General features: G+C 69.7%; 1 protein-coding gene across 1 annotated transcript; it reads left to right on the forward strand.

The window, feature by feature from the left end:
- Positions 1-3080: 3080 nt before the first annotated feature.
- CD164L2 (CD164 molecule like 2) lies at positions 3081-7029 on the forward strand. Its single transcript, XM_075722079.1, has 5 exons — positions 3081-3177; positions 4944-5048; positions 5721-5798; positions 5998-6066; positions 6860-7029. Exons 1-5 carry the CDS (start codon positions 3081-3083, stop codon positions 7027-7029), a joined length of 519 nt encoding a protein of 172 aa, XP_075578194.1.
- The last annotated feature ends 4435 nt before the right edge of the window (positions 7030-11464 follow it).

Raw genomic sequence — 11464 nt, forward strand, 5'->3', positions numbered from 1 at the left:
GCTGCCGGAAGCCGACCTGCCGCAGCCGAAAACAAGAGCAGCCCCCTCAGCACCCGCTGCCCGCAAGCGGGGACCCACCCCAGCTGTCCCTGTGCCACCCAGCCAGGGACAGTCCTGCCTCCCCCCCCCAAAAAAAAAGTTGGCTCCGGGAGGGGGGCAGAGCGGCACGTGCTGAAGGGGCTGCTCGCTGGTTGCCCCGAGGGGATTTTTTTTTTCTGGACAAGGTGGTTGGGTTTTAATTCTTTATCGCAGGAAAGAAAAATAAAGAGGTGAATAAAGGGGGGGGGGGGGGGGGGCACATGGATGGACCCCTGCTCAGCCCGCTCCTGCCTGCGGTAGCTGCTGGGGTTTGTGCCCGGGCTGATTTTGGTGGATAAATAAAGGGGAGCGGGGCCGGCCCCAGCTCATCCCCCCCCCCGGGCTTCGGGGCCGCACTTAGGGACCCCCAAGCAGCCGGGGAAGGGGGAGCCCCCCCAACCCGTCCCCGGGGCCCCGGCGGGGGGGGAGAAGGAGCCCTCCCGGCCCCGCCATCCGCCCCCCAACCGGGGGGGGGAGGATCCCCGCTTGCCTTGGGGGTCTGCGGGGCACCCGGGCGGGCAGCGCAGCCCCGGGGGGGGTGGGGTGGGGTGGGGGTCCCTCGGCTGTCCCTCGCCCGCCCTCCCGCAGCGCTGCGCTTTGCCCAGGCGGGCTCGGCCCCCTCCCGGTGCCCCCCGCCTCTCACCTGCCGGGGCGCCGGGCCCGGGCTGCGCTGGGCTCCCCGGCCGGGGCCCGCTGCCATGGGCGCCGCCGCGTTATAGTGACCGAGCCCCGGGGGGGGGGGGGGCTGGGGGTGTATGGGGGGGTGACTCACCCCCGCGCCCCCCCCCCCAGCCCCGTTCTCCCCTCTGTGACGTCAATGGCGCGCCGGAGCCAATCAGCGCCCCGCCAGGCAGCGCGGGCGCGCGCGCGCCGCATAGTAACCGCGCTGGGGATGGAGCGGCTCATTCATAAAAACAGCCCCCCCCCCCCCCGCCCCCCGCCCCTTCCCCAGCCCCACGCCGCCCCCAGGACCCCCCCCCCGGCCCCGCTGCCCCCGCCACGCCCTTGCAAAGCCCTTGGGGGGGGGGGGGGCTCGTCCCCCCCATTGCGGAGGTTTGGGGGCTCCGCTTCCCACGCCGGGCGTGGGGTGTGGAGGGGGCGGCCCGGGGGGGGAAATTAGGGGGGGGCGAAGCGGGACCCGCCCCCGCACAGCCGGGGGGGCGCAGCCCCCGCTCCGCTTCCCCCGCGGGTCCCCGCCGCCCGGCTTTCCCGGCCGGGCCTGAATAATTCATCGGCCGGAGAACCGGGAAGGCCTGGCCCGGGGGTGCGGGAAGGGCGGCTGGCGGGGAGCCCCGCTCCCGGGGGCGGAGCAGGAGCAGGAGGAGGAGGAGGAGGAGGAGGAGGAGGCGTGCGCACCCCCGGGGCCCTGCCGGGGCTCCCCCCGCGCCGGTCGCGGGCAGCCCGGTGCACCCCAGGCCTCCCCCGCCGGGGGGGGGGCGGCTTTGGCCAGTCCCGGGGTGCCCGGGGCGGGCTGCGGCGCTGCCGGGACCCCGCGGGGGTCGGGGGTCCCCGGTGCTGCTGGCCCGACCAGGGGCCGGGGAGGGCTCGGCTCGGTTCGGCTCCGTGCGGCTCGGTTCGGCTCGGTTCGGCGGGAGCTGTTCGCGGTGCTGAACCCCGCCGCGACGGCGCGGCCCCGGCGGGGCCCCCCCGCATCTCCCGCGGCTGCGGCCGCGTCCCGGGGGGGGGAGGGGGGGGACCGGCGGAGGGGCCTCCGCAGCCCCGGGGAGGGTGGCGGTGCCCCGGGCACGGGGCGGGGGGCGGAGCGGCTGGGCCGAGCATGGGCGGTGGGCGCCGGGACTGCGGGGCGAGCGGGCAGAGTGCGCAGGGCGAGCGGTGAGCGCAGGGCGAGCAGTGGGCGCAGGGTGAGCCGTGTACACGCAGTACTCAGGGCGTGCAGAGCAGAGGCAGCGGGCAGTGTGTGCAGTGAGTGCAGCTGGAGCAGTGTGCAGTGAGCGCAGTGTGCACAGTGCATGCAGTGTGTGCAGTGAGTGCACTGTGAGTTGTGTGCAGTGTGTGCAGTGTGAGCAGTGTGCAGGGTGAGCAGCGCGCAGGCAGTGTGTGCAGTGAGTGCAGTGAGTGCAGTGAGCGCAGTGTGGGCAGTGTGCAGAGTGTGCAGTGTGAGCAGTGTGCAGGGTGTGCAGTCCGCAGGCAGTGAGTGCAGTTAGCGCAATGTGTGCAGTGAGCGCAGTGTAAGCAGTGTGAGCAGTGTGCAGACAGTGAGCGCAGTGAGCGCAGTGTGAGCAGTGTGCAGGGTGTGCAGTGCGCAGGCAGTGTTTGCAGTGAGCGCAGTGAGTGCAGTGAGCGCAGTGTGAGCAGTGTGCAGGGTGTGCGGTCTGCAGGCAATGTACGCAGTGAGCGCAGTGAGTGCAGTGTGAGCAGTGTGCAGGGTGTGCAGTCCGCAGGCAGTGAGTGCAGTTAGCGCAATGTGTGCAGTGAGCGGCAGTGTACGCAGTGTGAGCAGTGTGCAGGGTGTGCAGTGTGCAGGCAGCGAGCGCAGTGAGTGCAGTGAGCGCAGTGTGAGCAGTGTGCAGGGTGTGCGGTCTGCAGGCAATGTACGCGGTGAGCGCAGTGAGTGCAGTGTGAGCAGGGCGCAGGGTGTGCAGTGCGCAGGCAGTGTGAGCAGCGTGTGCAGTGCGAGCAGTGATGGCAGTGCGTGCAGTGACGGCAGTGCTCGCCCCGCCGCGCGCTCTCTCCGCGCCCGATCCCCGATCCCCGGTCCCGGTCCCCGATCCCCGCGGCGGGGCCGCCCCCGTTCCCGGGGCCCCTGCAGGGCGCCGGGGGGGGGCTGGGCCGGGGGGGGGGGGGGCACCTCGGGAGCGGGCCCCCCCCCACGGGCCGGGCCCCCCGGGGCGGGGCCGGACGAGGCGGGGCCGCCCCTGCCCGCCCCCCGCCGCCGCCGGGGCCGCCCCCCGCGGGCGCGCATGTGCCCGGGGCTGGGCTCCGCTCTCCCGGGAGCTCGGCGGCGCCGCGGCCGGCAGCTGCCGCTGGGACCGGGCCGGGCCATGGCCCCGCCGTGCGCCGGGGCCCTGCGCTGGGCGCTGCTGTGGGCGCTGCTGCGGGCGCTGCTCTGCGCGCAGGGGCCCGCTCCCACCCGCGCAGGTAGGGCCGCGCAGCGCGGGGGGCACCCGGGGCCGCGGCGGGCCCAGGGCAGTTTGCAGGGTTGGGGCAGACGGACTTTATTTTGGGGGGGGGGTGTCCCTTCGCCGCCGGGCCCCACGGGACCCCCTCCACTCGTGATGGGACCGGGGGAGCCCCGTTCGCTCGGCTGGCCCCGCTTTGGGGGGAGCGCGGCCCCTGCTCCTGCTGCCCCCCGTGGGGCTGGGACCCCCGGGTGCCCTGCGGGACAAGCGGGGTGCAGGGTCCGGGCTCCTCTCCGAAGAGCGGGGGGATCTTGTGCTTCGTGGCGGCTTCCGTGGGGCAGCGGGGAGCGGAGCCGTCACCCTCCTGCCCCGGGTGCCTGCAACTCCAGGCATTAATTATGCAAACCCCAGGCTGGCTTCTGCTGCCCTTCTGCCATCCCCCCGCTGCTCACGGGACACATTGCCACCCTGCCGTGTCCCACCGGCACCCACGCGTCTTCCCGGAGCACCCATCGGGATGGGGCTGCCCTTGGCCGGCCCCGCTGCCCCCCTTTTATTTTCCTCTCCCTCCCCACACCTGACGGCAGGAGCGGGAGTTGACAACGCCGGGCTCAAACGTCTGTTCCTGTGCCTGCCGCGATAAAAATAACTTAAATTACAAACCTGCCTGAAACCCTTGCGAACAAAGTCCTACTTTCCCATTGGTTCCCGGCAGGTCTCTAAATGCTGGAAGGGGGGGCCCGGCGGCGTGCCCACCACGCCGTAGCCATGGCAATGGGTCCGCAGCATCCCACTGCGCGCTTTATGCCACCAGTTGCCCCCTTTGCTTTTACTGGGGGGGGGGGCACTGGGAGAAGGAAAGGGCCTCTTCTACCAGCCAGGAGGACCCTAAAAGCCGGGGGGCTGGAGCTGCCCACCCCAGCGGGCGGTGGTGTGGTGGGCAGCCCCTCCGCAAAGCGCTGCCGGCGGGGACGGGGGGCAGCTGGCGTGGGAAAGCCGAGCACGAGGCCGGGTGGGTCCCTGCGTGGCCGAGACCCCCGGGGAGCCGGCCCAAGGGGGTGCCAGCCCCCAGCCCGCTCCTGCGAGCCCGGAGCGGGGTCGTTTGTCCCCTGAGAGCCTGGAAACACATCCAGGGTGGGGAACAACTCCCGGTTTCTTCCCGGGATGGTGCAAACGCGGGCGTGGGACGCAGGGAGGTGCAGGCAGGGCCCAGCCCCAGCTCCCCGTCGCAGCCTCCCGCGCTGACAGTCATCGCTGTAAATTAGTGATGAGCGTGCGTGTGTGGGGGGAAGAGCTCACAGCAGAGCAGCTCTGCGAACGCCCGAGTGACTCACTGCCGTGGCTGGGGTGATGGGGAGCGGAGGGTCCTGCGGGATGGTTTTGGGGGGGGCAGAGGGGTGACGCTGCTTAAATAACCCCGACCGAGCTGCTGGGAGCAGCTGGGCTGGCGCGGCTGCCTTGTCGCTTTTAAACCTCCACCAAAAGGTGCGGGGCTGGGGTGGGCTTGCCCTGCGCCGTGGCGTGCCACGGCGGTGGGGTGAGCCCTGTGGGTGCTGGGAGCTGTGGGGTGCGGGATGTCTCGTCTCCGGAGAGCTGGTGATGGTACAAACACACCTGCAGCCAGCCGGGACGGGTCTGTTAGTGGGTTTGGTGCTGCGAGAGGTGCCTTCATCCCTCCCATCGTGAGAAATCCTCCTGCGTGGAGCAGAGGGTCCAGCCCCGACCCCAGCTGACGGGGGGACGGGTGCTGGCCCTGCCCTCACCCCTTTCCCCCGACTTTAGCAGGAGAGTGCGGCGAGCTGAGGTCCTGCGAGACGTGCACGGCTGGCACCGCCTCGCACAACGCCACCGGCTGCGTCTGGGTGGGCTGCGGGACCCCCGAGGAGCCAGGTGAGGGGGCTCAGCCATGGAGGGGGGGGACACAGCAAGGGGCTCCCCCAGCCAGAGCTTGCTCCGGGCCTCCCCCCTGCCACCAGCCTTCCCCAGCCCCTGCTGCTGGGCTGGGGCCATGCCGGGATGGTGCCGGCAGCTCAGCACCCTTGGGTGCCGGGTCCTGGCTGCTTTCCATGCTCAGGGTCCGTCTCACCCGATCCCGGGGGAGGCAGGGGATCCGTGCCAGCCCAGCGGGCAGGGGTGCGGGATTTTGTGTTCGGCTAATGGTTGGACTTGATGATCTTCAAGGTCTTTTCCAACCTAACCCATTCTATGATTTCGGTGGGCGCTGCTCGCAGCCGTGCTGGGCTTGGGGTGACGCTGGGAACCCTCCACCTCCCCCTCCACGGAGGCGCGGATGGAGCAGCACCCAGCGATGGAGGTGGGAGGAAGCTGGCCGTTTATAAAGCCCTTATCTGGGGCTCTTCCCTGCGGGGGGGTGCGGATGCGAGCCCCAGCTTGCAGCCCCTGGGATGGATGCCCACCCCTGGGAGCGAGTCCCCACCATCCCAAACCCCCGGGTGCCCAGGGCAGCCCTGGGCCCAGATGCCATCGGCCACACTGGGTGCCCCCACGGGCTGGTTTGCTGGGGGGGGTCCCTTGGGAAAACGCTGCTCCCTCTTCCCGCAGAGACAGGGAGCTGCATGCAGAGAGGGGCAGCAGCGCGGGAGACCTGTGCGCTCTACAACACCAGCACCCTGTGTCGAGGTAACCCCGCTCCCGCCGCAAGAGCGGGTCCCCCCGGACCCCAGCGGCACCCCCGGACCCTTCGGGACAGAGGTGCTGGCGCAGGGGCCGGGGCTGTGGGGATGAAATCCCACCCCTGGGACAGGGACATGGGGCAGGGGGTACACGTCGATGTCCCCTGACAACCCTTTTTTCCCCCTTCCCTCTGTCACTGCTCCAGCAGCGCTGAAGTCCCCCACCGAAGAGCCTCCACGGTCCCATAGCAAGGAGCCGGCGACGCACTCCCCACGTGAGCGCATCTGGGGGGGGAAGGTGGTGGGATGGGGTGGGGGGTCCGGGTGCCCCCGGGGACAGTGGGATGGGATGGGATGGGATGGGATGGGATGGGATGGGATGGGATGGGATGGGATGGGATGGGATGGGATGAGCCACTTCCCTCCGTGTTTCGCATCCCGTTGGGAGGGCTGAGCAGAGCCGCCCTTGGGGCTGCATCCATGGAGCTCGGACTTGATGGTCTTAAAGGTCTTTTCCAACCTGAACGATTCAACCTTGGCTGTGCCCCAGGAGGTGCGAGCCCCATCCCCGGGGTCACAGCTCGGTCCCTGTCCCCCCTTTCTGCCCCAAGCAGTGCTGCTGTGGGCCGCAGCGATGCCAGGCTGGAGCTGGGGGGGTCATAACAGCCTGCAGCCCCCCCAGGAACCAGCCCTGCTGCCATCCTTGCTGGGAATTGCCATCTCCGGCTGGGCTGGAGCAGGAGCTGGGAGCGGAGAAGGAGCCTCTTCCAGGAAGCTGGAACTGGAGAGCACTGGGCTATTTACAGCGGGTAACCGGAGCCCGGAGCCCTCTGAATTATTGATCCCGCTGGGATCCTTTCACCGCTTGCTACTCGCCCTTGCGGTGCTGGCTGCCCTGGCACGGGAAGGGGCCGAGCCCCCGCGTGTCGATGGGGACATCCCAGCCCCATGCAGATGCTGGGGTCCGTGCAGACCCCAAATCCCCTCTCCGTGGTGGGGGCATCAGTACCCCAGGGATGCCAACAGCACCTGTAAACCCCCCCACACCCCATTTTCCCCTGCCATTAGGGACCACCACAACCAGCGCCCCGTTGACGGGCAGCCCCGAATTTCACCCGCCCGGCTTTGACACTGCCAGCTTCATCGGCGGCATCGTGCTGGTGCTGAGCGTCCAGGCCGTGGTCTTCTTCATCATCAAGTTCATCAAGTCGAAGGACAGCACCTACCAAACACTGTAAGGCTCCCGCGCCGCCGGCCGGGATGGATGGGGGGGACCCGTGCCGGCTCATGTCTGGGCCAAGCCCACCCTTGAAGCCAAAAATGGGGGTCAGCCCCAGCGCGGGGGGCTCTGTGGCCCGTCTGGCCGTGTCCTGTCTCGCAGCTGAGTGTTGTCTTCCGTGGCTGTTTGTGCCGGTCCATCCTCGCCCGGCAAGGGGAGGATTTGGGAGACGGAGGGGCTCGTCCTCCCCTGCCTGTCCCCTCGCCGGTGTCCGGCTGTCCTGCCACCTCCTCTGCCCGTTGCTGCCTGGCCGGATCCTGGCTCCGAGCCCTGTGAGGAGCGCGGGGTCCCCAGAAATCCACCCCCCTGAGTTGAGCCAAGCGGGGACCTGTTGCTCTTCTCCCCTCCGCCTCGCCTGGTGCCACGGGGCTCGCCGTGTCTAACCTGTGGGGCTGTGCCCCGTCTCTCTTTCCTTGCACGCTGCCAGAGAGGACAACCAGTAGGTGCTGGGTGCCGGCGGTGATGGGGAGGGGGCTGCCCCTCCGCACCCCCAGAGCTTGACCCTTCCCTCGCCCCTCCCCAGGGAGGCCATGGCGCGGTCGCTCTCTCCTGGTTTGCATGAAGGGGGTTTCCCGGCTGGTTTGCTCTTTTCCCGGGAGTCGTTAGGGGTGGAAGGGAAGGGGGCGTCCCCCCTCGCCCCCCTCCCATGCACGGAGCCCCTGGCAGGATGCAGCCGAGGCAGGGCTGCTTGGCACATCCGTGCCCCTTCTGCCACCCGGGCGAGGTGTCCCCGGCCCCCCCCGGCCCTGCGGCTGCAGGGTGCAGCCCCCCGCTGCTGCGAGCACCCTTGGCAGGACGGGAGCTGCAGGGCCCAGTTTGGCCCCAGTTAGAGAGCACCCAGCAGCCCCCCCTCCCCACCCTGGGCACCCCCTGAGCCCCCCCTCTGCTGCACCCCCTGCCCCATTGCCTCCCCACAGCCTTGGGGCTTGCAGGGGGGGAGCTTGGGGTCCCCTCTTTCCCCAGTGGGCTTTTGGGTGCTTTTTCCCTCAGCGTTTTGGCTGGAGCACCCAGCCCCCTGCTCTGACCACCCCCCCCCAAGCCGCTGCCCACCCCGGCCCCCCCAGCTCCTCCGTGCCCGCCGGAGGAGCAGAGCCAGGGCCTTGCTGTGTGCTTTTGCTGTGCCTCTGTGTTGCTGTGGGGGTGTGGGGGGGGTCCCCAACCCCCCCCCCCCCCCCGTGTGGTGTTTTGGGGAAGGGGGGTGCGTGCTGTGTGCCGTGGGGTGACACTTGTAGCTTGGGCTGCCCCAATTAAACTCTGCGAGGTCGTTGTCTGTCTCGTGTCCGGGGGGGGGGGTTGTGTAGCTGGGGTGAGGGTGCGGGGGGGGCCGTGGCTGCCGAAAGCCTGTGCCCCCCATCCCTCCCCTGCGGTAGCTCCCACCCATGCACCCCAATTCCCGGGTGCGGGCCCTCCCAATTCCCATGGCATTGCCACCCGCATGGGTGCAGCGGGGTGGGCACTGGGGCACCCCTCCCTGCACCCCACACCCTGGGGGCTGCAGGGAGGGGGCTTGGATCCCCCCCAGGGCGAAGCTGCCCGGGCCCTTTCTGCTACGCGCTCTTCTCTGTCCGCTGCACCAGGATCTGAGGCCACCGTGTGCCCCAGGCTGGGGAGATGCTGCCCTCGGCCCCCCCCCGGGCAGACAGAGAAGAGGCCAGCGCTGCCGGCGTCCCTGCCCGCTGCCGGCGTCCCTACCCGCTGCCGGACCCCCCCCCGGCAGCCGCAGGGCCCCTGCCCGCACCACAACTATGCAAAGCTGGCTCTGCCCCGGGGTGGGGGGGACCAGGGTGGGACACGGCACCCAGGCCTGTCCCCAACACGGCTGGGGATGCTCCGGGGGGGTTGCACCCAGCGTGGCCACGGTTGCGCCCTCCGGCCGCTCCCCGGGGCGGGCAGGGCAGGGTGGAGGGGTGCAGCCAGGCACGGGGGTCCCGCCCAGCCCTGAATCCCAGCCTTGGGCTCCCCCCCACCCTGCCCCGTGCTTGCCAGGAGCCCGGGGGTCCAGGGCACCCCGGGGGCTCAGAGGGCACGGCAGCAGGGTGGCCCTTTGCTGGCCAAGCCCGCAGCCCCACGCCGGGCAGAGCCTGAGCCGGCGCGGGGGGGACAGAGACCCAATAAAGGATTTTTCCTCCTATTTCTGGTGTCCGTGTCATCATCACCCGTCACCCCCAGAGCCCGAGCGATGGGTGCTGCCCCGGGAGATTTTGGTTGCAAACCCCGTACCCGCATTTAGGGATGTGGCTGCGTCCTGCCCATGGGTTGGTGTTGGGGGGGGCGGTCCTGAGTGACTCCAGTCCTCCCAGTGACTAGGGGAGGGGAACCAGTATGGGATTGGGGGATGGAGGATGGAGGAACAGGATGTTTTCCGTCCCGGGGATCTCAGCCTGTGGTGTCCTCTCCGTGGGGTGCATCCCCTCGCCTGGCCCCGGGGGGCTGCAGCAGGCAGGGGGGCTGCGGGCCGAGACTGGGGGAATTGGGGGAATCACTGGGCTGGGCTCCCCGGCTCCGGATGAGCGTGGGCCAGGGCTCGGGGTGGGGACACAACTTTGGAGCTGCACCCAGCCCCACTAACACTGGGCACCCCAGGGATGGCGATGGGGAGGAGGGACGCGTTCCGTCCCGCGGCGGCGGGGAGGAGGCCGGGCACAGTGTGTGCCGCAGCCACTGCACCCCGGCTCTGCCTTCCCCGGCTCGGCGCTGGGGCTGAGCAGCAGGCAGCACTCCGTGTCCCGCCGTCCCGGGCACCCGCTCCTCCTGCCCCGGGCTGGCCCGGCCCTGCCGTGGGAGCAAGGCTGGGATGGCTTCTCTGCCTGTACCATGGCTTGTCTGCCTGTACTGCGGCTTGTCTGCCTGCATAGTGCCTTGTCTGCCTGTACCATGGCTTGTCTGCCTGTACTGCGGCTTGTCTGCCTGTAACTGTGGCTTGTCTGCCTGCATAGTGACTTGTCTGCCTGTGTGGTGGCATGTCTGCCTGTGCAGTGGCTTGTCTGCCTGTAACCATGGCTTGTCTGCCTGTACTGCGGCTTGTCTGCCTGTAACCATGGCTTGCCTGCCTGCATAGTGCCTTGTCTGCCTGTACCATGGCTTGTCTGCCTGCATAGTGGCTTGTCTGCCTGCATGGTGGCATGTCTGCCTGTAACCGTGGCTTGACTGCCTGTAACCATGGCTTGTCTGCCTGTACTGCAGCTTGTCTGCCTGTAACGGTGGCTTGTCTGCTTGTACCATGGCTTGTCTGCCTGCACAGTGACTTGTCTGCCTGTGCAGTGGCTTGTCTGCCTGCATGGTGGCATGTCTGCCTGTAACCATGGCTTGTCTGCCTGCATAGTGACTTGTCTGCCTGTGTGGTGGCATGTCTGCCTGTACCATGGCTTGTCTGCCTGCACAGTGCCTTGTCTGCCTGCATAGTGCCTTGTCTGCCTGTACCATGGCTTGTCTGCCTGTACCATGGCTTGTCTGCCTGCATGGTGGCATGTCTGCCTGTACCGTGGCTTGTCTGCCTGTGTGGTGCCTTGTCTGCCTGTACTGTGGAATGTCTGCCTGTACCGTGGCTTGTCTGCCTGCACAGTGACTTGTCTGCCTGTACTGTGCATGTCTGCCTGCATAGTGCCTTGTCTGCCTGTACCATGGCTTGTCTGCCTGCATGGTGGCATGTCTGCCTGTACCGTGGCTTGTCTGCCTGTGTGGTGCCTTGTCTGCCTGTACTGTGGAATGTCTGCCTGTACCGTGGCTTGTCTGCCTGCACAGTGACTTGTCTGCCTGTACTGTGCATGTCTGCCTGTACCGTGGTTGTCCGCCTGGATGGCAGCCCAGGCCAGGGTGCTGTGCCAGCCCGTCCCATCCTCCCGCAGCTCTGCCCGCAGGGCTCCCCGCTCCCGGCCGGGCCCCCCAGCCATTCCCACCCCACCTCCATGCCCCGGGGACCCTCCCCGGCCCCTCGCCCCGGCCAGGGGGTGCGATGGGGATACGGGGGGGGGGGGGCCCGCCTGCCCCTTCGCCCCCCAGAGAACCCCGGCTTCGCTTCGCCGCCGCTCCAGGCGACTTCGGGGCCGTTGTTTCGGCTGCGAGACGTGCGGGGAGGGGGACCCGGCCCCCCCGCGCCCCGCTCCCACTTCCCCTTCCCTTCGTTCCCGTTTCGCAACCGGCCCTTTGCAACCGGTGCCCGGCGCGGGGCAGGGTCCGGCCGGGGGGTCCGGCCCGTTCCCGGCGGGGGCGGGGGGGTGCGGGGGGGTGCGGGCGGGGCCCGCCCTTGGTTCGGGGCCGGGACAGGCGGAAGCGGCGCCCGGTGCCCGGGGCGGAGCGGGGCGGAGCGGAGCCCGGTGCGGGGCAGCTCCGGTGCGGGGCAGCCCGGGAAGGAGCTCGGCGAGCGGGGCGGACCCTCCCGGTGCCAGCGGCCCGGT

Source organism: Pelecanus crispus, chromosome 16 (genome assembly GCF_030463565.1).
Source record: "Pelecanus crispus isolate bPelCri1 chromosome 16, bPelCri1.pri, whole genome shotgun sequence".
In the NCBI taxonomy this organism is placed as follows: domain Eukaryota; kingdom Metazoa; phylum Chordata; class Aves; order Pelecaniformes; family Pelecanidae; genus Pelecanus; species Pelecanus crispus.

Coding starts and splice junctions, on each gene's coding strand:
- CD164L2 (XM_075722079.1), top strand. CDS start 3,081: ATGGCCCCGCCGTGCGCCGGGGCCCTGCGCTGGGCGCTGCTGTGGGCG. Junction 5,049..5,720: donor CGGGACCCCCGAGGAGCCAG/GTGAGGGGGCTC, acceptor CTCTTCCCGCAG/AGACAGGGAGCTGCATGCAG. Junction 5,799..5,997: donor CACCAGCACCCTGTGTCGAG/GTAACCCCGCTC, acceptor TCACTGCTCCAG/CAGCGCTGAAGTCCCCCACC.